Source organism: Oryza brachyantha, chromosome 11, assembly GCF_000231095.2.
Source record: "Oryza brachyantha chromosome 11, ObraRS2, whole genome shotgun sequence".
NCBI lineage: Eukaryota > Viridiplantae > Streptophyta > Magnoliopsida > Poales > Poaceae > Oryza > Oryza brachyantha.
The window spans coordinates 17,309,512-17,334,496 of record NC_023173.2 but is presented as its reverse complement, the minus strand read 5'-3'; the positions used below and the strand labels follow the sequence as shown (position 1 = coordinate 17,334,496).

Sequence of the window (24,985 nt, the reverse complement as noted above, 5' to 3'; positions counted from 1 at the left end):
ACATGGGCTGCTATTAGGATGATTTAATCCCTTGCATGAATATAATTCATGGGCTGCAAAGAGGGGAATTAAATATTTCCATTGGATACCTTGACTTGATCAAAATATGTTGTGTACCATGTTAATCACCCATGCATGCAGTGGAAGGACTAGTAGACTTCGCAAAGAGTATATACTACCTGCACTCGGATTTACATGAATTATGTATTCTTCACACGAATCTCGAAACCACTTTACGACACCGACTTTACAAGCTCTTAGATCTGGTCTTGACTCAGATCGTTGACGCTTGACTATGACTACTGGAATATTTCACGTTTGCTCACACTCATCTTCTATGTAATTTCCTGATGTGAACACATCTGTTTGAAAGCATATTTCATGTCATTATCTATATTAAGAAAAACTTCATGTATGTAGGCTGTGCTATTTTGGCGGGATTTCTCTCAAACTTTTCTTCGGCTTTTGCACCACGCATGTTTTCCGAACGGTTACACGATATACTACATCTGTTTTATATTATAAGAGTTTAGTCTTATCTAAATTTATCAATTGATAAATGTATATAAATTATATATATGTTTAGATTTATTAGCATCCATATGAAACTAAGCAAGACTAAAAGTCTTATATCGTGAAACGGAGGAAGTACTTTTGTAAAAAAATTCTTTACAAAATAAGTTCATCATCTCATATTTTAAAATTAGTTTTTAAACTTTATAGTAGTTAATTTCGTTGTTTATATTATTAAATAACTATCACAAAATCAAATAATATTTCATCATTAATCTCCAAAAGAACGCAACCATAGAACTATAATACGGAGTAAATTCATATACTTATCTTATTTTTTGATAGCTAAATGGTATTGACGATAAAATTAACTACCATAAACGTTATATATGTGAGATTATAAACTTCTATTAAAAACTTTTCAAAAAATATGCACATTAAGTGGTTCGGGAAATGTTCATGCAAATGCTCATGAAAAAACTGAGACTAAATGTAGTGACGAAGAACACACCCTTACACATTTATTTTCCGTATCTACAAAATTAGTATATGAACCATTAACTCCTAAATAGTAAAGTTTATACAAGATATTTCATACTGTGTTTGTTGTAAAAAAACTTTTAAAGTTAACCTTTTTAACTTTCTAATATTTGATATTCACTTGTGACATCGAATAATTGTTATAAACTCAGTTACATCCATTATTCATCAAATAACTTTTATAAACTCAATTGCATCCATCATCCATGAAATAATTGTTATAAAGTCAGTTGCATCTATCAACCATAGGCAACTTTATAAATTAAGCCTTAAACAGGTTGCATCTAATGAAGAGACTAGTCGATAGCCTGTAGCAAATAAAGGCAAGTGTTGCTCGCATTATAGGGCAGCAGTAGGCCGTGTTCGGCTCGTTTTCAGGCACGTAGGACTGCTAAATGATGTATTTTCACGAATATTATAGGATGGTTGTTTAAAAAATTATATTAATCTATTTTATATTTTTATAATAATTAATTAATTAATTATGTACTAATATATTGCTACGTTTTCTGTGCCGGATAACTAACCTCGTACCTCCCTCACGCCGAACGCGGCCGTAGCGTGGCAATAGGACGACTTTAACTATTAAATATATGTTTTAATCATTTGTCTTATTAAAAATATATGATTATTATTTATTTTATTGTGATTTGTCTTGTTATTATAAGTATTTTAATCATGACTTATATTTTTTATAGGTACGTAAAAATGTAGAATAAAACAAATAGTCAAACGTATATAAGAAATCAATGATATTAAATATTAAAATAAAGTAGTATTAACTTATAAGGAATTTATAAAGGACAGGCCAAGGTACGTATGTATCAAATCGAGAGAATAGATTCCTCCTGTTTGCCTTTTCATCAAAATATATATACACATAGTACAAAAGAATATATAAGAGATGGCTCAACTACTCTAGCTAGCTAGCTAATTGGTTTGTTTGGCTTGCGACGTTATTTGATCAAGCAGCAGCAGCATGGCTGTTGTGCTGGATGCTTTTGCGTCCTACTTGCAGAGCATGGTGGCAGAGATGGCGAGAGAAGAGATGCGCATGCTGCTGGGAGTGTCCGGCGAGATCACCAGGCTGGGCGTCAGGCTCGGAGACCTCAAGAAGTTCCTCGCCGACGCCGACAGGAGGAACATCAGCGACCGGAGCGTGCAGGGGTGGGTGAGCGAGCTCAGGGATGCCATGTACGACGCCGTCGACATCCTCGACCTCTGCCACCTCAGGGCCATGGAGCGCGGCAAGGCGGCGGCTGGATCCTGCTGCAACCCGCTGCTCTTCTGCCTCCGGGACCCCCTCTTCGCCCACGACGTCGGTGGCAGCATCAGGGCGCTCAACCGGAGGCTGGACCACATCAAGACGAGGAGTGCTCACTTCAGCTTCGTCAACCTCGTCTCTTACACCAAAGCTAGCAGCAGCAAGTCTCGCCCAGGCCCAGCTCCCAACCGCGAGACGACGGGGGAGCCTGTCCGGTCGGGTGTGGTCGGGGACAAGATCAGAGAGGACACCAGAGAACTTGTCGAGATGCTGATAGAAAAGCCGGCGAGCAGTGAAATCACGGTGGTCGCCATCGTCGGCGTCGGAGGGATCGGCAAGACCACCCTCGCCCGGGAGATCTACAACCACGACACCGTCAGGGACAAGTTCGACAAGAGGATATGGCTGAGCGTCAACCAGGACTGGGACAAGCTTGAGCTGCTCCGGAACGCCATCACCCTCGCCGGCGGAGACCACCGCGGTGAGAAAGCAATGGCCGTGCTCTGGCCAATCCTTACTGCCGCATTGGACGGGAAGAGGTTCTTGCTGGTCATGGATGATGTGTGGAGCCAGAGGGCATGGGAGGATGTGCTTGAAACGCCATTGTCCAATGCTGCTGCGCCTGGAGGAGGTTCCTACAGCCGAATCATCATCACCACAAGAGATGAACGAGTCGCTCGAGCCATGAAAGCATTGCAGCCCTACCACCACGTCCACAAACTTGGGCCTCATGATGCCTGGTCATTACTCAAGAACCAGGTACGTGTAAAATCCATCTGTCTATAAATATTTATCGATGTCTTATTTGCTATGCATAGACATTAATTGTTCTTTTCCGGACTATTATCGTTAATTATATATTTTCTATACATCTCTAAATTATTTTTTTCTAAAATAAAAGCATCCATCTACTACATTGCGTAGACCATTTGTTCTGAGCTACTTTCTTCGTCGTAAAATATAAGTATTTTTAGATTTTTTTAAACATGTATTAAGGTTAAAAAGACAATACTTTGATGCCCGTCAATAAATATGTATAACTGAAAGTGTGAGAGTAATTAAAATAATTATAATGATATGTTTGTAAATTTTCCTTAAAAATAAGATGGGAAGAATTGTGAATGGGAAGTGATAGGTGTGACCAGTGGATACTGGGTAGTGGTAGTGGTAGAGCCAGCAACACCATTAAACATAGGCGGCTAATAGTATTTTCTAGTGATCAACCAACTTTTTCGATGTAATGGCAGTTTATAGCGGAGATGGCAGCGGTGGAGCCCAGGAAACCGCCTAACTTGCCCAAGAGCTGAATATTGTGTAAATAGTGATAAGTAGTACTAACTGTGTTTTATATTGTAAGAATTTTTAACCTTATCTAAATTATCAATTGATGAATGTATAGAGTTTATATACATGTTTAGATTCATTAGCATCCATATAAATCTAGACAAGACTAGAAAGTCTTATACTGTGAAACGGATGGAGTATTATAAATAGTGCTAGCACTGTTTATATTGTGTAACAATATTTGAATCCTAGAAATATTGATATTTTGGAACATAGATGATAATTATTAATTTTATTTTTAAAAAAATAATTTATTCCTATAGTCAAATGAATTTTACCGAATTATAAAGTTACTAAATTTTGTAAGCTTGGGCTAGCTAAAATAAAATTGATAAACTTTACCGAATCTTGTTCTAAATATCAAAGAATATGATCAAGGCAAGTAGTATAGGATGGCGACTATAGTTTGAGATAAGAGCAATTTATAGCCCAACAAAAAAGTAACAAAAAGTATACTGGTATCTCGCGGTATCAAATCGTTTCTGATCGTTGGATCTAACGGCGCACGTCCTACTCAGCTAGATCCAATGGTGAGAAATGATTTGGTACCTCGAGGTATTTTTTGTTAGACCGGAGCAAATCTCTTGAGATAAGATTGCTAATAACTAAAGACAGTACTGCTTATATATCGCTTACCAATTCTATGGGCTTCAAACTGCCTGCAGGTTGTCTCAAATGAGAAGGATGAAGCTGATATTGATATGCTACAGGATGTCGGGATGGAAATCATAGCAAAATGTGATGGCTTGCCACTTGCAGTCAAAGTGATGGGAGGACTCTTGTGTCAGAAAGAGAGAAGTCGAAAGGACTGGGAGAATGTCCTGAATGATTCTGCATGGTCGATTGTTGGAATGCCGGAAGAGCTTAACTATGCTGTATACCTGAGCTATGAAGATCTCTCACCCTGTCTGAAGCAATGCTTTCTGCACTACTCCCTTCTCCCCAAGAACATAGTGTTTGGCTATGATATAATTGTTGGCATGTGGGTCAGTGAAGGATTTGTTCATGGAAGCCCATCAGATGAATTAGAAGAATCAGGAAGGCAGTATTACAAGGAGTTGATCGCGAGGAACCTCATAGAACCAGACAAAGAGTTCATTGACCAATATCATTGCACCATGCACGATGTCGTTCGCTCATTTGCACAGCGTCTGTTGGGAGATGAAGCACTAGTAGCTCACACCGGAGAGGTCGGTATAATTAGCCAGCTCAATTCAGAAAAGTTTCGTCGGCTGTGTATAGAAAGCAGAGGATCCGAATCAGGTGAGTTGCAGTGGAGCATGCTGCAAGAGCAGACATCACTGAGAACACTGATAGCAATCGGGCAACTCAAGGTTAATCCCGGGGATTCTTTTATCTCCTTTTCAAGCCTACGGACACTGCATATACAATCAGCAAATGTTTCTGCACTGGTTGACACACTTTATCAACTGAAACACTTGAGGTATTTGTCCATTCGGTACTCTGATATATCGAGACTACCAGAAAACATCGGCAAGATGATGTTTTTGCAGCTTATTAGCCTCAGAGGATGTGAAAATGTGAAGGAACTTCCTGACAGCATTGTAAAGCTTGGGCAGCTGCGATATCTTAGCCTGACTGGCACGAGTGTAGATGCAGGCATACCTAGAGGGTTCTGTGGCCTCTCAAATCTGAGGAAACTGTATGGTTTTCCAGCTCACATGCGTGGTGATTGGTGTAGCTTGGAAGAGTTAGGCCCTCTTTCCCAGCTCAGGGATCTTGCAATAAAGAATCTCGAGAATGTATCATCAGCTTCGTTTGCGACAATGGCGATGCTAGGTTACAAGAAGCACCTCACCTACTTGACGCTGGGATGCAGAAGCAGACTGGACGACGACGGATTGGTCATCGAGGAAAGAAGAGCCTCTGAGGAAGAGAAGAGACGAATCGAGGAGGTGTTTGATGAGCTCTGTCCTCCGTCCTGCGTAGAGACACTCGACATCGGGGGATACTTCGGGCAGCGGCTGCCGAGGTGGATGACGTCGTCGGCGGCGCTCAGGTTCCTCAGGTTCCTGACGATGGATGACCTTGCCATGTGTGCCCAGCTCCCTGATGGTCTCTGCCAGCTCCCCTGCTTGCAGCTCCTGCAGGTTGACCGGGCTCCGGCTATCAAGAAAGTAGGGCATGATTTCCTGCAGCCCTGCCGACGTCTCCGTGCAGCTCAGACGACAGACGCAGCATTTCCCAGGTTGCAAAGACTGGAGCTGATCGGAATGGCAGAATGGGAGGAATGGGAGTGGGAGGAGCGAGCTGATGTGCAAGCCATGCCTGTTCTTGAGCTGCTACTGCTCAACAGGTGCAAGCTGAGGTGCCTTCCTCCAGGCCTCGCCTTCCATGCGAGGGCTCTCAAGAAGCTTCACCTGTACGAGGTCCAGCACCTGAGCTCTCTGGAGAGCTTGCCTTCCATCGTTGAGCTCGATGTGTTTCACAACCCAAACCTGGAGAGGATCACCGACCTCTGCAGGCTGCAGAAGCTCACCATTGTCAAGTGCCCAAAGATGCAACTGCTGCATGGTGTGCCTGCAATTCAGAGGCTTTGCTTGGAGGATTACAGCATGGAGACTCTCCCAGATTACTTGGAAAGTGTAAGTCCCAGGCATCTTCTGCTTGACTGCAGCCTCGCACTGCTCGCTTCCATTGCCACAGGAGAATCTTGCTCTGAGTTGGGCAAGTTGAGCCATATCCAACACGTAAATGCACATGCGCGTGAAGGGAACAACCCCAGGAAATGGTACGCGCTATACACACGAGAACCCAACAGATTTGAGACCAATATCGTCAACTGCTCTTCAATACCTACAGGTAATCATTCAATCTTGTCGACACATTTTCTTATGTCTTACTCTACCTCTTTCATCAGAATGCTATGGTATTCACCGCACCATATGCCTTCTCAGGTTATGAAGAGGAACAGCAGTTAGAGACAAAAACGCCCTGTCAAGCCAGAAAGAAAGTGAGCAGACGAAGAGATGGAGGAAAGGCTGCACATTGAGGGCCCCTGTTTTGAAGGAGGGGTATTTCTTCGACAATGTCACGGGTAAAAGCATATTGCAATATCGATCAATGGATCTTAAAAATTGAAGGCGTTATACTGAAAATATATGCATGTAAGAATGAAGAGGGAAATTTTCAGCTGCTCAGAATCCAAGTGTCATCCGTATTTTGCGTACATGTGGAATGTGGCGTGGGGACAATACATACATAGGGGACAAAACTGCAGATGTAAACAGAACTTCACCCACATGTATATAGTTGATCTGGAACTATAACCATATTTTGCATCAAATATGTGTTCAATCAAGAACTTGTGCCCTGGAATTTCTCTTGTTTAGTTAGGAGAAAATCTAAAAAATGTCATTGGCAAACGTCTAAGTCTAAGAAATATCATTAACGAATGCAAGTTCTAAGAAGTATTATCATACAAACGAATTTATCTAAGAAATATCATTACCGTTAGGTTTCCATTCATTATTTTGCTGTTAAATACACTGTTCATACTATAGCACCGTAGTAATAGATTAATACATGATTAATTAATTATTAATTATTCAAAATATAAAATAGATTAAAATGATTTTTTAAAACAACTTTTCTATAATTTTTTTGCAAAATATACACCGTTTAGCAGTTCGGAAAGCGTGCGCGTGAAAAACGAGGGATATAAGTTAAGTTAGCAGTGCAGCGGAACGCGGCCTTAACGGAAAAAGTTGACGAAACCCTAACGGCGATGACATTTCTTATATAAATTCGTTTGTATAATGGTATTTTATAGAGCTCATACTCGTCAATGTTATTTCTTAAAATTAAGTGTTTATCAATAGCATTTGTTAGATTTTCTCTTTAGTGAGATAAATACACAAGGATGAGTGCATAAACAACCACATGTTAGACTTCAGAAACTCTTCAGAACCTCCCAAGTAATTCAAAATCATTGGTAAGATCTGATTTCACATTAAAAGACATCACATCATCATATTAAAACACACAACGACAAAAAATAATTTGTAAATAAAATTTTCAATCTAAAAGCGAAGACTGAAAAAACTATGATAAAAAACATCAAATCAACTCCCAAATTTAAATTAAAAAGTCAAATTTTGACTTTATAACTATAATCAGAAGTGAAAGTTCAAGGCAAAGCAGTTTACCATCCAGAAGATTATATCAAGACAAACTAGCCATTCACCCTCAAATGAACAAAGCAACAAACTAGCCATTCACTCAAAACAACTAGCCATCTCCGAAGACGGAGAACATTTGATTTGAGAAAACAATGCACACAGGTAGATAGATAAACGTGCGAGAGAGAAGCAGGAGATAAGTAAATAACAGACGACAGGGCACAAGCATGATACTATCTCACGCCGTCATAGTTTAGAGAGCTCCCAATGCAGCTCTTCAACAAAATTCAAAGACTGTCCAGGCAAGGTATCATAGCACCACACAACCCGTGGATTTTAAGTTTTCAGCCGCAAACAGAACATACGAGATACTAATAATGCAATAATAAGATAACTTGAAGCGCGCATCACCTATCCAAAGTTGGGCTTAGTCGACCTCCTCAATCTTGGGGCCAGCACCGCTGCCGCCAGCAGGTGGTGCGTCGTCCTCGTCCATGCCGCCAGCCATGTCGGCGCCAGCGCCCTGGTACATCTTGGCGATGATGGGGTTGCAGATGCCCTCCAGCTCCTTCATCTTGTCATCGAACTCATCAGCCTCAGCAAGCTGGTTGCCGTCCAGCCACTGGATTGCCTGGTCAATGGCATCCTCGATCTTCTTCTTGTCCGCTGCTGGGAGCTTCGAGGCGATCTTCTCATCCTTGATGGTGTTCCGCATGTTGTAGGCGTAGTTCTCCAGGGCGTTCTTGGACTCCACCTTCTTCTTGTGCTCCTCGTCCTCTGACTTGTACTTCTCGGCTTCTTGGACCATCTTCTCAATCTCCTCCTTGCTCAGCCTGCCCTTGTCGTTGGTGATGGTGATCTTGTTCTTCTGCCCGGTGGTCTTGTCCTCAGCAGACACGTTCAGGATACCATTGGCATCAATGTCAAAGCAAACAGTGATCTGAGGAACACCCCTCGGAGCAGGAGGGATGCCAGAGAGCTCAAACTTGCCCAGCAGGTTGTTGTCACGTGTCCTAGTCCTCTCACCCTCATAAACCTGGATGAGGACACCAGGCTGGTTGTCGGAGTAGGTGGAAAAGACCTGCTCCTTCTTGGTGGGGATGGTGGTGTTCCTCGGGATCAAGACGGTCATGACACCACCAGCAGTCTCCAAACCCAGAGAAAGCGGGGTAACATCCAAGAGGAGGAGGTCCTGGACCTTCTCGTTGCCCTCACCACTCAGGATGGCAGCCTGGACAGCAGCACCATATGCAACAGCCTCATCTGGGTTGATGTTCTTGCAAAGCTCCTTGCCGTTGAAGAAGTCCTGAAGGAGCTGCTGCACCCTTGGGATCCTAGTGGAGCCACCAACAAGAACAACATCATGAACAGTGCTCTTGTCCATCTTAGCATCCCTGAGACACTTCTCCACAGGCTCCATACACTTCCTGAAGAGATCCATGTTGAGCTCCTCAAATCTGGCACGGGTGATAGTAGAGTAGAAGTCAATTCCCTCATACAGGGAATCGATCTCAATGGTGGTCTGGGCAGTGGAGGAGAGGGTCCTCTTCGCCCTCTCACAGGCTGTCCTCAATCTCCTGAGAGCCCTGGGGTTGCCAGTGATATCCTTCTTGTTCTTCCTCTTGAATTCTTGCACAAAGTGGTTGACCATACGGTTGTCAAAATCTTCACCACCAAGGTGAGTGTCACCAGCTGTGGCCTTGACCTCAAAGATACCTTCCTCAATTGTAAGGAGGGAGACATCAAAGGTACCGCCTCCAAGGTCAAAGATGAGGACATTCTTCTCACCAACACTGCTAGCCTTCTTGTCAAGACCATATGCAATAGCTGCAGCGGTGGGCTCGTTGATGATACGCATGACATTGAGACCAGCAATCACTCCAGCATCCTTGGTGGCCTGCCTCTGAGAGTCATTGAAGTAAGCAGGAACAGTGACAACAGCATTCTTGATTGTGGTGCCAAGGTAGGCCTCAGCAATCTCACGCATCTTGATGAGGACCATGGAGGAGATCTCTTCAGCGGCAAACTGCTTCTCCTCACCCTTGTACTGGACAACAATCATAGGCTTGTCTCCAGGTCCAGCAATCACCTTGAAGGGCCAGAGCTTAATGTCACTCTGGACAGAAGCATCGCTAAATCTCCTGCCAATGAGACGCTTAGCATCTGCAGAGAATAATTATGTCAGCAACTGCAAGAGAAACCTACATTATGTCTGGAAGCTGATAAGAGAAATACTAATGGACCAGGATATAAAAGAAGAAAGGTAGGCAACAGATTAACAAAACAAGAAAATGTAAACGGCTATATAGTAATTGGAGGATCATAGAGGAGCCACCAATGTCGCAAGGTTCGTTCCCCTTTCTTATATGCCACGTTTCGAGACAAATAGTCACAAGAGAAGACTAAGTGTCAGATACCAAATGGCATTTTGCACTACTGAAAACCCTAAATGGCTTTGTAGATCATCCATAACTTCCAAGTAAGCATACAACCTCAGCCGAAAGATGGTGATTTTTTTGGAATAATCAATGTACTTCAGTAAATGGGTTGTTTTGCATCACAGGTTGCAAGTTGCAATGATTTTTTTTTGTGTACGAGTGCATTTTGAGAATTTGGTAATACTAAAGAACAATATTCAAGAACTGTGTAATGGGAGATCAGATGGTAGTGCATGATATATATTGATCATCATCTGAGATGCAGAGATGTGGTATGGATTAAGTATCATCATTTCTCCCTCAAAAGGTTTAAGCTTGATTTTAAAAAAAAATAAAACTCACACACATGAACAACCTGACAACATTATATTTGCACAGAAGTACTTAGCAAAACAGATATGCATACTAGTTAACTAAATTGAATGACAAAATGTCGTAACAGAAATACGCCTCAAGTAATTTGTGCAGCTGTAGGAAGACATAAGGTCAACCACATATCATATTCTGACACAGGTAATCTAGTTCAAGCACAAGGCTTGCAAAACCAAGTGCATTAGAGTAAATCCTAGCAGAGAGTGTTTGCAATTGTATTAATAAATGTGTACTACAAATATGATCGTATACCAGTCAACAAATATCAACGGAACAAATGGACAAATCATTAGGTTTTCAGCACCAGGCACTAGTAATTTGGAAAATAAAGAAAGCAAGAACATGTGAACGGCTATATAGTAACTGGAGGCTTATCAAGAAGCTACCAGTGTCGCAAGATCCGTTCCCCCTTGCTATATGCCATATTTCGAGACACAAAGTCACATAAAGAGACCATGAGTCAGATACCAAATGGCATTAGAAACTTCATAAAATCTCTAGTCATAAGATGATATAAAAGTGCTATTGAAAACATGTAACAACTAAGCATGCAACCTCAGCCGAAAGATGGTGATTTTTTACAGAAATAATCACTGTAAATCAGTAAATGGGTTAATTTGCATCACAGGTTGCAAGTTGCAGATTACTTTTTCTCAGGGAAGACAGACTAATGTTTTAAACAAATCCAGTTTACTTCCTGTAGGCTGTAGCCAACCAATCGTGTCCATCTTTAAAAACAAAACTAAAGGTGGAGATCAGATGGTAGTGCATGATTTAGATTGATCATCATCCAAGATGCAGACATGTGGTATGGATAAATCATCATCACTTCTCCCTCAAATCTCAAAATATTTAAATCTAGATTTCCTTTTTTAAAATCAATTGACAGGAGGACCACACAACAGAAGTTCATGTGAACTGCATCACGCAATCAAAATCCTCTGACCAAACAATGAGACATCATCAAGCACAAAATAGCTAACTACCAACATAGTAAATCTAAGCATGTCCGTCCAGATCCAGTAAATCCCAGTGAATTAACTGCCAAACCATCCACAACTTTACTCAAGTAAAGAAAATCACCGTAAGCTACTCTACTTAATAATGACATCAACACAAATTCAAAGTGCACCACTAGTGGAGCATGGTCAGCAAGTGAAAAAAAGAAGTGGAACACAGAGATCCAGATCTATGTCGGTAACAAGAGAAGTGAATCCTCACAGATCCCACAGATCTGAGCGAGCTTGACAATACTAGATCTAGCATAAGCCGACCGAGAAGTACATACATAGAGAGAGATCTAGGCGCGAGAGAGAAAGGAAGGAAGGAGTAGTTACCGAAGACGGTGTTGATGGGGTTCATGGCGACCTGGTTCTTGGCGGCATCTCCGATGAGCCTCTCGGAATCGGTGAAGCCGACGTAGGAGGGGGTGGTGCGGTTGCCCTGGTCGTTGGCGATGATCTCGACGCGGTCGTGCTGCCAGACGCCGACGCAGGAGTAGGTGGTGCCGAGGTCGATGCCGATGGCCGGACCCTCGCCCTTGCCCGCCATGGGTGAAGCTGTCTGAGTGGATCGGCGGCGGCGGCTAGGGTTTGGGGAGAGAGAGAGGAAGAGCAGGTGCGGTTGGAAGGCGGGAATTTATAGGAGGAAGGATGGGTTCGGGTGTTCTCGAATGTTCCGAGGATAGGAATCGTGGCCGTTGGGTTACGATCGGACGGAGGTGATCAAGAGAAGGTACTAGGTTTAGAGTTTGGGCTGAAATGTTGTCGTGTTTGGCCGGCCCACCTATTACTTCCCTTCTCGGCCATCATACATGGGCCTTTTAGTAATATTATCATCAATCTGACCCAAATGCAGATGAAGAAGAAGCCTTAAAAGTTAAAAGCTGGAGCTTATGCAAAAGCCTTCAAAGTTCAAACTAAGGGCCAGTTTACCACAGCTCATCTTTACTCGGTCAAGTCCAAGATGGACCAACTTACTCCCTCCAACTTCTTTTTAATGCTATTGACTTTGAAGTGTACATTTCATTATCTATCTTACTTAAAACATTTATATAATTATTAATTATTTTGTTATAATTTAATTTACTACCCTATAAACTTTTAGCATAACTTATAATTTTTCATAATAGTTAAAAGTTTTTAAATAAGACGAACGGTCAAACCTAGATCGAAAAATTAACGATATCAAATAAAATAACCGGAGAGAATACTTGTAGATCCAAGATGATATGGACCATATATGTTGAATTGCTTTAGGAAAATACCTTGCGAGAGTGGAGCGACCTCCTCAACTCCACTCCAACGATCGATCGAGAGCCCTACCAAATGTGACCCAAGTAACTATAAGACCAAAACGAAGTTAGCATAAAAGCTTCCCCTGCACTGTCATGTCTCTATCCTACACCCTCTTGCGCTAAGGCCATTCACAGTGCTCCTCCGTGGTGAAGCACACGCTAGGACAGCCTACTGCATGAGCTCGTGTCCTCGCCGTGCGGTCCGGGCACGCGATGATGCATCCGACGCGCTCCACCCGCGGCCGCCAACATCGCCGCCGCCCCGCGCTCCGCCAAATCCGATGCCAATGGAGGGTGAGGCTGATGCGGAGAGGATCTCTGGCAGGCAGGGAGAGAGAGTGGCAGGGGGAGAGAAAAGAGGCAACGAGGAGAGAGAAAGGGGTGGCTGAGGAGAGAGATGGTTGCGGATCCTACTTAAAGCTGCGATGGGTCTCATTTTAAATGTATTGCACTGTGAGACGCGTGGTTTATGGAGTAGCTTCATCTACATGGCACATGAGGGAGTGCCCCGCACTATGAATGCCCTAACTCCCATGTGCCCTCCCCCCTCTACATTGGTACGCCGACCTCTCCCACGTTGTTCCTCTCCATCGGCTTAATTTGTGCTCTGGTGCCTACCTCCCCACGTACTCCACCACCGCCCCTCCGTTTTGCTCCCCTCTATACTGCCTCGCTAGCGGATATCGTATAATACTAGATGGATACTATCTAGAATGATAGCATTTGATATCATTTGATATTATATGATATGAATTAGTGCCATCCAATACCAATTGATATGCACATGAACCCAATGGTGGAGCTTAGTACTTTGCCAAAAGCGTGGAGTTTTGTTATCCTGGCGAGTAGCGTCGGTGGCAGTTAATTTACGCCAGCGAGTTATTGCATGGCGGCGGAGAGAAAGCTCACTGGGATCACGTTCGGCATGGGGGAATAAGTTAACTTATAATCTGGCACGGAAAACATAGTAATACATTAGTACATGATTAATTAATTATTAATTATTAAAAAAATGAAATAAATTAATATGATTTTTAAAACAACTTTTCCTATAGAAATTTTTTTAAAAAAAAACACCGTTTAGCAGTTTTAACTAACTGGTGTGGTGCCGAGTGTGGCCTAGCAAGGTTGAGTGTGCAAAAGGCAAGAACGCTCGACCTCGCTGTCTTCTCCCGGTGCGCCTCCACGCAGCGTGAGGATCGTGGTGCACTATTATGACTTTTTTTGTGCGCATGGAATCGTGTGGTGTAGTCGGGCTGATTTTAATTAGATGGAAGAAACACACCGTATCATACCGTATGTACGTATATGTATACACCCACGAGATATTTAGAAACTATAGCACCATATATACGAGATTATCATAATTGGCCGCAATAACAAATTACTAATGACTAGTTGGGAACCTCGACCGATGGATGGAATAAGGCCAGGTCAGGGTACTTTGGCTGTTGCAAGAAACATATGTATATATAATAGTGTGCGTATATACGGCACCGTCTATCTCACACCATCCAGCTCACCATCACATGCTTCAGAATATGTGTGTGTCTCTCTCTATATATATAGTGTACGTACGTACCGCGTACGTACCATACATGCATACATGTTTGTCACGGGCTAATTAAATACCGAACCTAGGAGTAACGATAAATTAATTGGCCATATATGGTTCTAAATGTCAAATATATTCTACAATCAGAAGAAGAGAGTATACGAGTGCAAGTAATTTAGACGTACAGGTCAGTCACGACGCACGAGTTCCGGAGCATGGTCCCTCATTTAATTAATTGTTCTTCGGTGACGATAATGAACAATCCTAACCACAAATTAAGCAAAAACGGGCCGTTGTCACCACGCTATCATATTGTCATGCATGCATAGGACCATCCATCACACATGTCGATCCATCATTTACCCGCAAATTGCGTTGTTTTGTTCGAGTGAACATTATATTAATATAATATAATAGCCTTGCAAACTCAACTATATGGGTAGGCTGTGCATACATAGGGCTTGTTTGCTTGGTGCACTCGAAATGAATCAGATATCGATCTCATATGTCTCATTTTATGCTTATGTGGTTGGACACGCCTGACTGAGTGAGGGCTTTCAGACGAGGACACCAACCAAATAACCCTTAAACCAAATAACTCCTAGGTCTAATGTTCATACCTGGTCATTTTTCAACGGCAGAGCTAGAAATTTTTAAGTCGATATGTGAAGCCTTTGGTAAGAAACCTTTAATTTTAATCCGTATGATAACAATAAAATTATTATACCATTTGGGTGATAAAATCCACAAGTTCACGGTCGTGATACGGAATAGAAACCACTTGCTACCAATATATTTGGATTTAGTGAAAAACGTTGATTAACCGATGATCTGGACAACAAAAATTAAAATTCAGTTCTGAATTTTCTTTGAACTCGACCGAAAAATAAGTGGTTTGTGTTATCGACACGTCCAGTCTAAGCAGCTGAGATTTTGCTAAATCTGAACCAATTTTCACGAAATCCAGCCCGGTTTTCGTCGGTTGTGTAGACCTTCGTTCTCCACAGAACATGAGTGTCACTGTCACACTAGCTAGCTAGCTTAGAATCGTCATGCATGGCATCTAAGCTAGCTAGTGCCGCACACAAGTTAATTGATCAGGCTCTTAATTTCAAAAATGAAAAACTTAAACAGGGTCTTAATAAAATGCAGTTGTAGGTACAAGTCGATGTAGCTAGGCATGTAGGTCGCCTGCAGTCGTGCTCTGCTTCACACTTGAGACACAGATGATTGCACATCACTAAAACAGCCACCATCTTAATTTGCCTGACTGAACACGTCAATTTGGATGAGTCACACCAAAGGAAGGAAAAAAAATGTATGGCACACCCAACTCAATCCATCTACTAAAACACCATCAGCAGTGGATCGAGAATTAATAGATCGATGGTGTCTCGCCAACAAATTTCTTGGTTAATTTCCCTCGTGCATTTTATACATATCTTGCAAAATTTGCAGGCTGCTAATTTCATAGCTTACTTTTCTGCAAACCGGTAATCTTGTCATGGTGATGATTTTTCTTCTTTGGGAGTACTCAACTCCATCTCCATGCATATCAACAACAACAGCAACAATTAGTATGATTGACAGCCAGGACCCCTATTTTGTTAGGCTACCAGACAATTCTGACGCTTAAAGCCTACAGAAAGGCGACCAATCTGCTGCACGTACGGCACCTAATCACAAGCACACCTCAGATTAGCCATCAAACAGTGCGTGTTAAGGAGGGTAATGACCACACTAATTTCGTTGTTTGCTTGATGCTAATGTTATTGTCAGGGGGCAGTAGAGCCAGATCAGGACGCAATCGCCACTAATTAATCCCTGCAGAGAGCCAGCAAACCGTGGTTGCCTGCAGCTTCCTCACTACCGTACTTGTCTAATGTCAGGTTAGCACATTCCTATCATTATTTGCATTGAGGCACAATGACTGATTTGATGCATTGCAATATCAATACATCTAGGGCTTTCAGTTATTGAAACTGTACACACACAAGACCACAAGGTACTGGTAGGATAAGTCATTCCAGATACATGTTCAGATAGCTTTGTGTAAATTAAGTTAGCTAGTGTAGCAGTAAGAAAGAGGTTATCAGATATGGTAGGGCTCATCCACTGTAGTTTAGGATTCAGATAAAAATTATAGTTTCAGGTCAAAAACACAAGTGGATTACAAGGCAATGCGAATGGCCGAATTCATTTAGAGGTCTCAGGCCAAAATAAGATAGTACATGTGATGAGTGCTCTAACCAAACATGGCACTGATAGTAAAAAGTGCCTAACTGCCAGGATAACAACAGCTGCATGATCTGTGTCCATTTATGCACTTTCCAGAACATGGACATGTCAGTTAACTCCTCATTTATGCATTGTGAATTTCTCTTCACATTTCTTTCCTAACTGTAGTACTATAATCAGAAGCAACTGATCTGATGTAACCTGACTCTGCTAATTGATTAATCAGAAATGCAAGAATAGCCTACGGATTTTGTTAAAGTACACTGCAAGTCTGATGTTGGTCTAGGAATCTTTTCTGCACCTCCCAATAAACTTTGACTGCAAAAATCAATATATCAACCAATATAAACTAGAGAAGAATACATGAACAAAACACAAAGGGTGTCAGTCTCAGACCGTCAGGCTTGTGGTATGCATCTGGCCTGAAAAACACAAAATAGTTGGCTGAATGAAAAGACTAACTAAAGGTAGTGTGAATAAAGTGCAAAACAGAATCACTTCACATGAAGCCATAATTACAGCAATGAGAATATAGTATCTTTTCCCTGATGGCTTTCACTGTAGAATGAAAAAATAAATCCACACTTTGAACTTGGAATGGCCTAGAGTATAATCTATCTTTGCTAACACCAGGTAAAGTGATGCTGGCATTGTTTACATTGTTCCCTCTGTTCCCTGGTTGTTCAGTTCTAAAGGCAGTATGAATAAAGGTGTCACTAAAAGGACAGCTCAAAAGGACTCAAGAAGACTTGTCAAAAATTGCAACGAATTTTGCATTCTGAACTGATTAAAGCTAATCGCGTGAATAAGGTGTGACTTCATGACAGTTAAAAGGGGATCAAGTAACTTGAGAGAAGCTGCAGGGAATTTGTATTCAGGACTTTGTATAAGCTTAGCTAATTAGTCGAGAGTATAAAGTTGCACTTTCAGACAAGTCAGCATGGAGCTTTCAGATATTGTTTTCTCCATTCCTCATGTTCTGATGGATGAACAGAAAGTAGTATTTTTTTTTATTTTTATGTATACAATCCCCTATGCAGCTCAGGAGAGAAAAAAAGGAAATATTCATGAGTTCATATTTTATAGTTAGTTACACCAGATTAAACATGTCATCAAGGAATTTTGATTTCATATAATCCTTTCGTGTTTATAGCATGTATAACTAACTGCATACATCCATCATCCAAATGTTACAATTAAACACCTAGAAAAAAAAACAACCACAAAACCTCATTAAAACATTATACAAGTTAAAGGTGCACTGCTACAAAATTACCACCTACACCAACAAAATTACTGTGATTAACTTTCACCTCACAGGCTACAAATTAGAAGAAGAAAATTATATTGGTCTTGGTTGCTCATAATATTCATGTTATATACATCCAACCATCCGATTTGGCATCATCAGAAGACCATAAACCAAAAAACAAAGAGAGAAAATTACAGACAAGAGCTACACTAGAACACTGGATGAACAAATTAAGTTAATTAAGTCTCCTTAAAATTTGCAAGAACTCAACTCACTGCAGCTCACCACCATTGCTGGGCGGTGACGGCAAGGGGATGATTTTATTGTTCTTCCCCACCATGATGGTGATGTAGCCGCCATCCTCCTCCCCGGCCGCCGGCGACCTCGTCTGCGGCGACCTCCTCGCCCTCATGACCTCCTCGGCCAGCGCCCGCCGGTACAGCTTCTCCTCGGCGTCCTTCAAGAACTGAAACTTGGGTGGCGGCGACACGGTCACAGCCGTCGGGCTCACCGCCGCCGTGGCCTCGAACAGAGGGTTGAAGGACTTGTCCATCGGCGGCAACGGCGACGGCGAGGCAGCAGGCGTCATGAACGGCGTCTCCGAGGAATGCAGCAGCTCGCCGAGGCTCCGGCTCCTCCCGCAGCGGCTCCGGCCGTCCTCGGACTCGAGGTCCTCCTTGGTCTCCTCCTTGATGGTGAACAGCAGCCGCGGCGGGCCGACGAGGCTGCCCAGCCGCATCAGCTGCGCCTCCACCGACTCGTCGTCATCATCAACGGCCACCGCCACCATCGCTTCCCCCGCGTGCGGCTCCTGGGCGTAGGTCGAAGCGAGAGCAGGCGGCTTCTTGAAGCAGAAAAGCTGGAGCAGCTCACGAGAAGACGACGAGGGGGACGACGCCGCGTCGGAGATGGCGGCGGCGCGGCGCCGCAGCCGGCGCTTGTAGACGAAGAGATAGTACAGCTCGGCGGTGAGCGCGAGGAGCAGCAGCGCGGACACCACGGCCAACCCGACGCCTAGTCTGCTCAAAGCTCTCATCTTTCACTCTCTCTGTGCCTCTCCTGTATCTGACTAGGGATTATTCACCATTAGAAGAACAGAAAGAGATGCAAGAAGAACAGATTCTTTCTAACGACAAGAGCAAGCAAGCCAGATTCTTCACTCGCACACAAAAGCTCTGAAGAAGAAAAAAATCTCCGAACTTGCTCAGAGGCTCACAGAGAGCAAAGCAAGCAGCCAAGGTGAATCTGAAAGATCAGGTTTTGCCACCTTTATGGCTGTATCGATCCTATCACTACGGAAGAACAAACAACAGTTAGAAACAACAAGAGCAACAGCCCAAAAGAACAGAAGAACCTGCCAAGAATAGTGAAAAGCTGGAGCCCAAAGGAATGGAGGAGAAGCACAGCCGAAACAGTGGAGAGCAATCAAACAAGCGAAGAACAGGAGGAGGGGAAAGGAAAGATAGAGAACAGTTGACCCAAAGACCAAAGGCAGGCAGGCAGCTGAGGCTCAAGAGTGAGTGCAGTGCACCAAAACAAATGCAGCAGCTCTGCTGCAGTGAGTTGTAGCAAAGCAAAGAGGCCCAGTGTTCAAGGGAGGTAGGGGACAGGGGAGGGCTTCACATCACATGGGGGAGGTGGGAGGTAGAAGAAGGGGAGTGAGGGACTCTGATGTTTGCTTCTGCACAAAAACAAATCAGGATTGTCATCGAGACAGCCTATATATTAAAGCTGGCCTTGGAAGGATTTGTGGATTGGATTAGAGATGATGATCATCATTAAATTAGCTGAGCTTATCAGGGTTAAGGAACCACCATTAATTTTAATTTTGCTGTAGAATACTCAACCCCAGGAATTGAATCGATTTTTTTTTTCAGAAGGTCATGTTTGTTTCAAGTTTTGATCGTTGGAAGCTCCACCTGACTCCAGGATTCTCGCAAATAAACAAAACTGAGTACTTACTCCCACTGGTTGGTTTTCAGTTTGCCCTTGCAGTCATTCTGAAATTACTCTACACACACATGGTCTCACTTTTCCTTTTTATCCCCAATCCTTGAGAGCTTAAAAGCTTTATAGTCACCTCGAGACATGGGCTATCATACATGTATACTGAATTAATACGTGCTAGACATAATCTATTGCACTCTACAACGACACTTGTAGCCTCTGGTCTACTACAAGATTATTATTCAGACATGTAGCAAACGATATACTTATGTTCTGTAAATGAAGCTGTAGGTAGCTACATAGTAGGTGAGAAGATGCGTCTTTGTCTGGTCCTCGGTAGAGTACAGTACATACAACCTTGCTTATTAGACCATATATGCCGGGAAACAAACAAGTTTTCTGCTTCATTCTTCAGCATTTTCTCACCAACCGTATAAATATGGATGTACACAACCGTGGATGCAGACGATAATATTTGCACAACTGTACAAATTTGTGGTCCTTTTCTAGTATGCTGCTATTCTTCCTTGTACAAAGATGCATCCATGTGCACGATTCTTATCCTACCTTTTGTAGGAAAAATTATCAACAAGTATGGCTGTAACAGAAAGTTATCACAAGTATGGGGTACTCCATTTACTTGCACAAGGATTAGCAAAGATGGAGTAGAGTTTTCAACTAGTATCAGTATAGTTAAAAGAAAAGCATATACTACTATGAGCTAAACTATAACAATTGCACCATCAAAAGACCTGCCTTTTGAGTCATCTTAAAGAACAAAATCCATCAAAAGCCAGGTTGAATTGAAAACTACAGAAATTGCTCTCAGTTCTTTCCCTACATCCATATATGTATTTATTCCTTTTTGCAAGAAGCCAAGAACATTGGACTTTCCCCATTGCAGATGATACTGTTGGATTCAGAGGTTCAATAATGAGCCCAGGTGTAATGCTTACAAGTTTATCTCATGAAAGGTTAACAAATCCTGAGGCATGAAATTGAAAAGCTGGCTTTTACAGGCCCATCATTTGCAATGAATACAACAAGAGCATAGTGCATATGCCCATCAATGTTTTTCTCCCCACTGATGAGCAGTTTCTTTTTCCCCCACACTAGCTATTACCAGTAGCATATCACAGATTCACAGGACCACATGAACAATAAAACAGGTTGGTAGGGCTGGATGAAAGGAAGACAAGATCCATGTATATATAATTAAGCTGGTAAGTTCCATTCTTCTCCTAATGTAATGCCTTGCCTTACGAGGAGACAAATTACAGATTTTCAGGTCACGAGACAAACAGATGCCAGCTGCTGAGGAAAACAAATGAAATTCGCCACAAAAATACTATTAGGCCAGACATCAATCATGCTGCTAGCAATCTAGATGCAAAATGGAGGAGGATGGCTGCATATGTCTTGCCGACAAGTGGGCCAGGGAAGGCGAGTGACCCATATGTCAGTGAGAAGAAGGTATATTGGTTAGGCAAATCTAGGCAGCAATCAACATGCATACTGAAATCCTGCATGAAGCAAAGGAGATTAAGGACCACACTCTGAAGGTAGCTTAAGCCTTGGCTTGGAATTTGCATGCCAACCAACCAGACTTTGTTTCTTCATCAATCACTACTAGCTGCCTCTCATGGTGTGGACTGGAGATGACTAATATGAGCACGAGATGAGCTGTAGCTGCTCTTAAAAAGCACCACCCGAAAATCTGCAAATGATATGTATTGTCCATCAGTATATAGATTATTCCTAGCTCTCATCATGTCAGAACTAGGAACAAAAACCAACCATAATAAAAGAGATATCACAATAATTGGAACCATCAGTTTTGTACGACAATAGCTAGCTCTTCAATCCATCTATCACCACTTGCTGTGCATATAAGTGGGCATTCATATGGTTTTTGGGCATGCAGGTCTGAAGCTGAGATTGGCCGGCCAAACGCGTACTGATGTTCATCTATATCTCTTGATCAGTCTTTGATACTCTTCTTTGGTTAAAGCTTTTAGTAGTGGGGGTGTCAAGTGTCAAAGAGAAGAGAAGAGCAGAGAAGAGGGTTATCCATCTATCAGTCTTCTGCCTTTTTTTTTGCTCTAGTGGAAACAACACAAGAAGGGGAACACACAGAAGTGAGAAAAGAATTCGTAGTGGTTGGTAATGGATTTGGCGATGTGTTGGATGCAGCTTGCAAGGGAAGAGCTAGCTAGAGATGGTGAGTTAGCATGCATGCGGCAAATTAAAGGCGAGATTGTGATGGGGTGGCATCGCGTGGCAGCATGACCACGACCATGATCCAGATTTCAGCAGAGAGAGCTTCTTGTCCCCCCAAATTACTTTACTTACTTTGGAGTTTCAGAGATGGCCAATCGCATACTACAAACAAATGCATGGGTTCTTGCTTGCAGTGTCATTGCATGGAGTAGAATCATAAATTGAAACACGCATGGCCAGGGTTCGCAAAACCGCGGTTACCGCGGCGGTAACCGCGGTTTTCGCAGGGTCCGCGGGGAGACGGGATCGGTAAGCCGCGGTAACCGAATTTAAATTCGAGGAGAATTTAAAAAATTTAAGAAAATTTAATAAAAAAATATATGTTGTATATGTTGATATATAATGTAGTTTTGTTAAAGAAATTCATGAAAAAATGTATTTCTGGTGTAATTAAAAATCATAAACAAGAATTTCGGGAAACAAATTAAAAAATAGTCTATTGCAAATAATATTTCATAGGAAAATGGTTAAGAATATTTTGTTATTAAGTCATTATTAATTTACACTAGACACTAGGGTACGTAATGTTAAAATACAAATATACGACTATGGATATATGGAAAATAAGTACGGAGAAAAAATATACGTGTATTTTAGTAATAATTGGTAGTAGGTATAGTTGTGATGTATTTGTTACTTGTTATTGTTGTGAGTTATTTGGTGAAGGGTGATATGAGTCATACGACGGTGTATGGTTGTATGTTGCAATATCAAGAATTTAGAAAAGATCGTGTGAAAATTTTCTTGTTTTCCCTAAAACATGTTCTATTTTCCTTTTTTTTTCTATGTCACAACTTACAAATATAGTCACAAAATATTTTTCTATTTTTCATGTATTTTTTAAGATTTTTTTAATTTTTTTGTATTTGACATCAACACCCGCGGTTTTCTCGCGGTAACCGCGGTTTCGGCTAAAAAACCACGCGGGAAATCACGGTTTCCGCCGTTCTCATGCGCTGTTTCAGCACGTACTCACCGCGCGGTAACCGCGGATTTGAATTCAAATTTTTGTTTTTAAATTTATTGCGGTTTTTACGGTTACCTTACGGGATCCGCGGAGCGCGGTACCGTGTTTTCGCGGTAAAAACGGTAATGGAACCTGCGCATGTCATGCAGTGCAGCACGCGCGCATCGATCGCTGGTGCAGTAACGTCACGGCCACTAAATTACTCAACTGATGCACTCCATCCACTGAGTCAGCGATGAAGATGGAGATGGAGCTGAGTGTGCATGACATGCCTGTGACGATATTGAAGCTGACGGAATGGAAGCAACCTGCAGACCGCTAGCTGCTGCACAGGAGCGTCTCTGAATTTTTGTAGTACGAATCAAACAGAAAGCAGACCAATACTTGTCTCACGACAGCAACGCGACTTTCGTTCGTTCTGCGTATCCAGATGGAACTTTTCTAGGCTATCTACTTCCCTTCCTTCCCTGCTGAACTGTACTGTTTGATCAGAAAATATCAGGGGCTACACAGGCCATGGTCCATGTGTACCGTCTAGTGTTGTTACTTGCGACAGTTTATTATCTTCACCTTGAGTTGATCCATTGATCCTCCAACACAAGTCCTGACCTGGAGATGCTTTGCAGTAACAGCATTCTGAACGAGACTTGTGCTGACAAGAGGTAAACTGGCAGTAATCAGTGATAAAATTCCCTGCCATGAGATCATTTTTTTAGATAATGGGTAAAACACAGTCCGCATCAACAAGGATGCACACGGTTAAAAGATTGATAAGATAGATTAGTATGTAGTATATCATTATGTAAGCATGTAAAATACGATACGTCTAATTTAAAGAATTCACAAGATGAATTAATAAGTAGTATATCACTATGAATATGTAAATTCAAATATGACGTTTACAAGTCGTAACGGAAAAAACAAATATAACCATAAATATTTGTTTGATAATGATTTAGATGACAATCCTCTTGCACAATATCTATGGGTGAGCTTGAGAGTGAGAGAAAAAAAGAAGAAAATCATACAAAATGAGGTATCTATTTACAGAATGATAATTTAAGTATTAAGTATTACATTTTCTAAAAAATATATTAATATTGTTTTTAAAAGCAACTTTTCTGTATTTTTTTAAAACACATCTCTTTGCTCCTCACCTCTTCTCGAACGCAGGGTAAGACTTTGTTCCCAACCTTTCCCCTTTTGGTTTTCATGCGCAAACTTATAACAAACTAAAGAGAGTGTTTGTTACAAAGGTATCTATTCATAGGAGAGTTGTCTTTAAGGAAACCATATTAATTTTTTTATTTTTCTAAGTTAGTACTTAATTAATTATGTGGTCTATATTACAAACCGGTCCGTGAAATCTTTTTTCCAACCCCTCAACAGAAGACAACCTAAGAAAAAGTGAAAAAGCTATCTCCACCGTTTGATATTGCTGACACAGCTTGGAACCATCCCCGGTCGGATGGATGGATCACACGGACGGGGTACAGATCGATCCCATTACGCGGCATCTACTTATTATTAATGATTATAATGGGAGACTATGACATCTAACGTCCTTACCAATTTCTCTAAGCAAGTTTTACGGAAGAGTCATTCAATTTATATAGGCCTCGTGATTTGTTGTTTTGCTTAAAAAATAAATTAACGATATATTTACAAGTAAAAATAAGCTATATATTTTAGAGTTTAGATACGTATTGGCATGTTTTCTTAAGCTACAAAAGCTCTATTTTGGAACAAAATTGATGTTAAATATAAATATGTAGGTTTATGATACACATACTTAAATTATAGTCTTATGAAAAGTTTGTTAAATACATATATTTTT

At 41.8% G+C, this 24,985-nt stretch overlaps 3 protein-coding genes and 6 non-coding genes across 9 annotated transcripts; 1 reads left to right on the top strand and 8 right to left on the bottom strand.

Annotated features, from left to right (window-relative positions):
- The first annotated feature begins 2,032 nt into the window (after window positions 1–2,032).
- LOC102704570 (putative disease resistance RPP13-like protein 1) lies at window positions 2,033–6,957 on the top strand. The gene is made up of 3 exons (XM_015842459.2): window positions 2,033–3,076; window positions 4,327–6,484; window positions 6,580–6,957. Exons 1-3 carry the CDS (start codon window positions 2,033–2,035, stop codon window positions 6,672–6,674), a joined length of 3,297 nt encoding a protein of 1,098 aa, XP_015697945.2. The 3' UTR covers window positions 6,675–6,957.
- A 1,043-nt stretch (window positions 6,958–8,000) lies between these two features.
- Window positions 8,001–12,232, bottom strand: LOC102702507 (heat shock cognate 70 kDa protein 2). The gene is made up of 2 exons (XM_006663065.2): window positions 11,951–12,232; window positions 8,001–9,966 (listed from the first exon to the last, which is right to left on the bottom strand). The coding sequence occupies exons 1-2, from the start codon at window positions 12,162–12,164 to the stop codon at window positions 8,231–8,233; spliced, it is 1,950 nt and encodes a 649-aa protein (XP_006663128.1). The 5' UTR covers window positions 12,165–12,232; the 3' UTR covers window positions 8,001–8,230.
- On the bottom strand, window positions 10,093–10,232 carry LOC121055868. The gene has a single exon (XR_005812852.1). It is a non-coding gene; the product is annotated as a small nucleolar RNA F1/F2/snoR5a (small nucleolar RNA).
- On the bottom strand, window positions 10,290–10,372 carry LOC121055854. The gene has a single exon (XR_005812839.1). It is a non-coding gene; the product is annotated as a small nucleolar RNA Z196/R39/R59 family (small nucleolar RNA).
- Window positions 10,455–10,541, bottom strand: LOC121055851. The gene has a single exon (XR_005812836.1). It is a non-coding gene; the product is annotated as a small nucleolar RNA Z195/SNORD33/SNORD32 family (small nucleolar RNA).
- LOC121055866 lies at window positions 10,954–11,093 on the bottom strand. Its single transcript, XR_005812850.1, has one exon. It is a non-coding gene; the product is annotated as a small nucleolar RNA F1/F2/snoR5a (small nucleolar RNA).
- Window positions 11,163–11,247, bottom strand: LOC121055853. Its single transcript, XR_005812838.1, has one exon. It is a non-coding gene; the product is annotated as a small nucleolar RNA Z196/R39/R59 family (small nucleolar RNA).
- Window positions 11,363–11,449, bottom strand: LOC121055852. The gene has a single exon (XR_005812837.1). It is a non-coding gene; the product is annotated as a small nucleolar RNA Z195/SNORD33/SNORD32 family (small nucleolar RNA).
- A 5,711-nt stretch (window positions 12,233–17,943) lies between the features above and the next one.
- On the bottom strand, window positions 17,944–19,654 carry LOC102702225. Its single transcript, XM_006663064.3, has one exon. The coding sequence runs from the start codon at window positions 18,988–18,990 to the stop codon at window positions 18,226–18,228; it is 765 nt and encodes a 254-aa protein (XP_006663127.2). The 5' UTR covers window positions 18,991–19,654; the 3' UTR covers window positions 17,944–18,225.
- Between the last annotated feature and the right edge of the window lie 5,331 nt (window positions 19,655–24,985).

What these genes read in the sequence shown, in the direction of transcription:
- LOC102702225 (XM_006663064.3), bottom strand. Translation starts at nt 18,990, where the DNA reads ATGAGAGCTTTGAGCAGACTAGGCGTCGGGTTGGCCGTGGTGTCCGCG.
- LOC102704570 (XM_015842459.2), top strand. Translation starts at nt 2,033, where the DNA reads ATGGCTGTTGTGCTGGATGCTTTTGCGTCCTACTTGCAGAGCATGGTG. An exon ending in GGTCATTACTCAAGAACCAG is followed by an intron (nt 3,077 to 4,326) that starts GTACGTGTAAAA and finishes AACTGCCTGCAG; the next exon opens with GTTGTCTCAAATGAGAAGGA. An exon ending in CTGCTCTTCAATACCTACAG is followed by an intron (nt 6,485 to 6,579) that starts GTAATCATTCAA and finishes ATGCCTTCTCAG; the next exon opens with GTTATGAAGAGGAACAGCAG.
- LOC102702507 (XM_006663065.2), bottom strand. Translation starts at nt 12,164, where the DNA reads ATGGCGGGCAAGGGCGAGGGTCCGGCCATCGGCATCGACCTCGGCACC. An exon ending in CCCCATCAACACCGTCTTCG is followed by an intron (nt 9,967 to 11,950) that starts GTAACTACTCCT and finishes TATTCTCTGCAG; the next exon opens with ATGCTAAGCGTCTCATTGGC.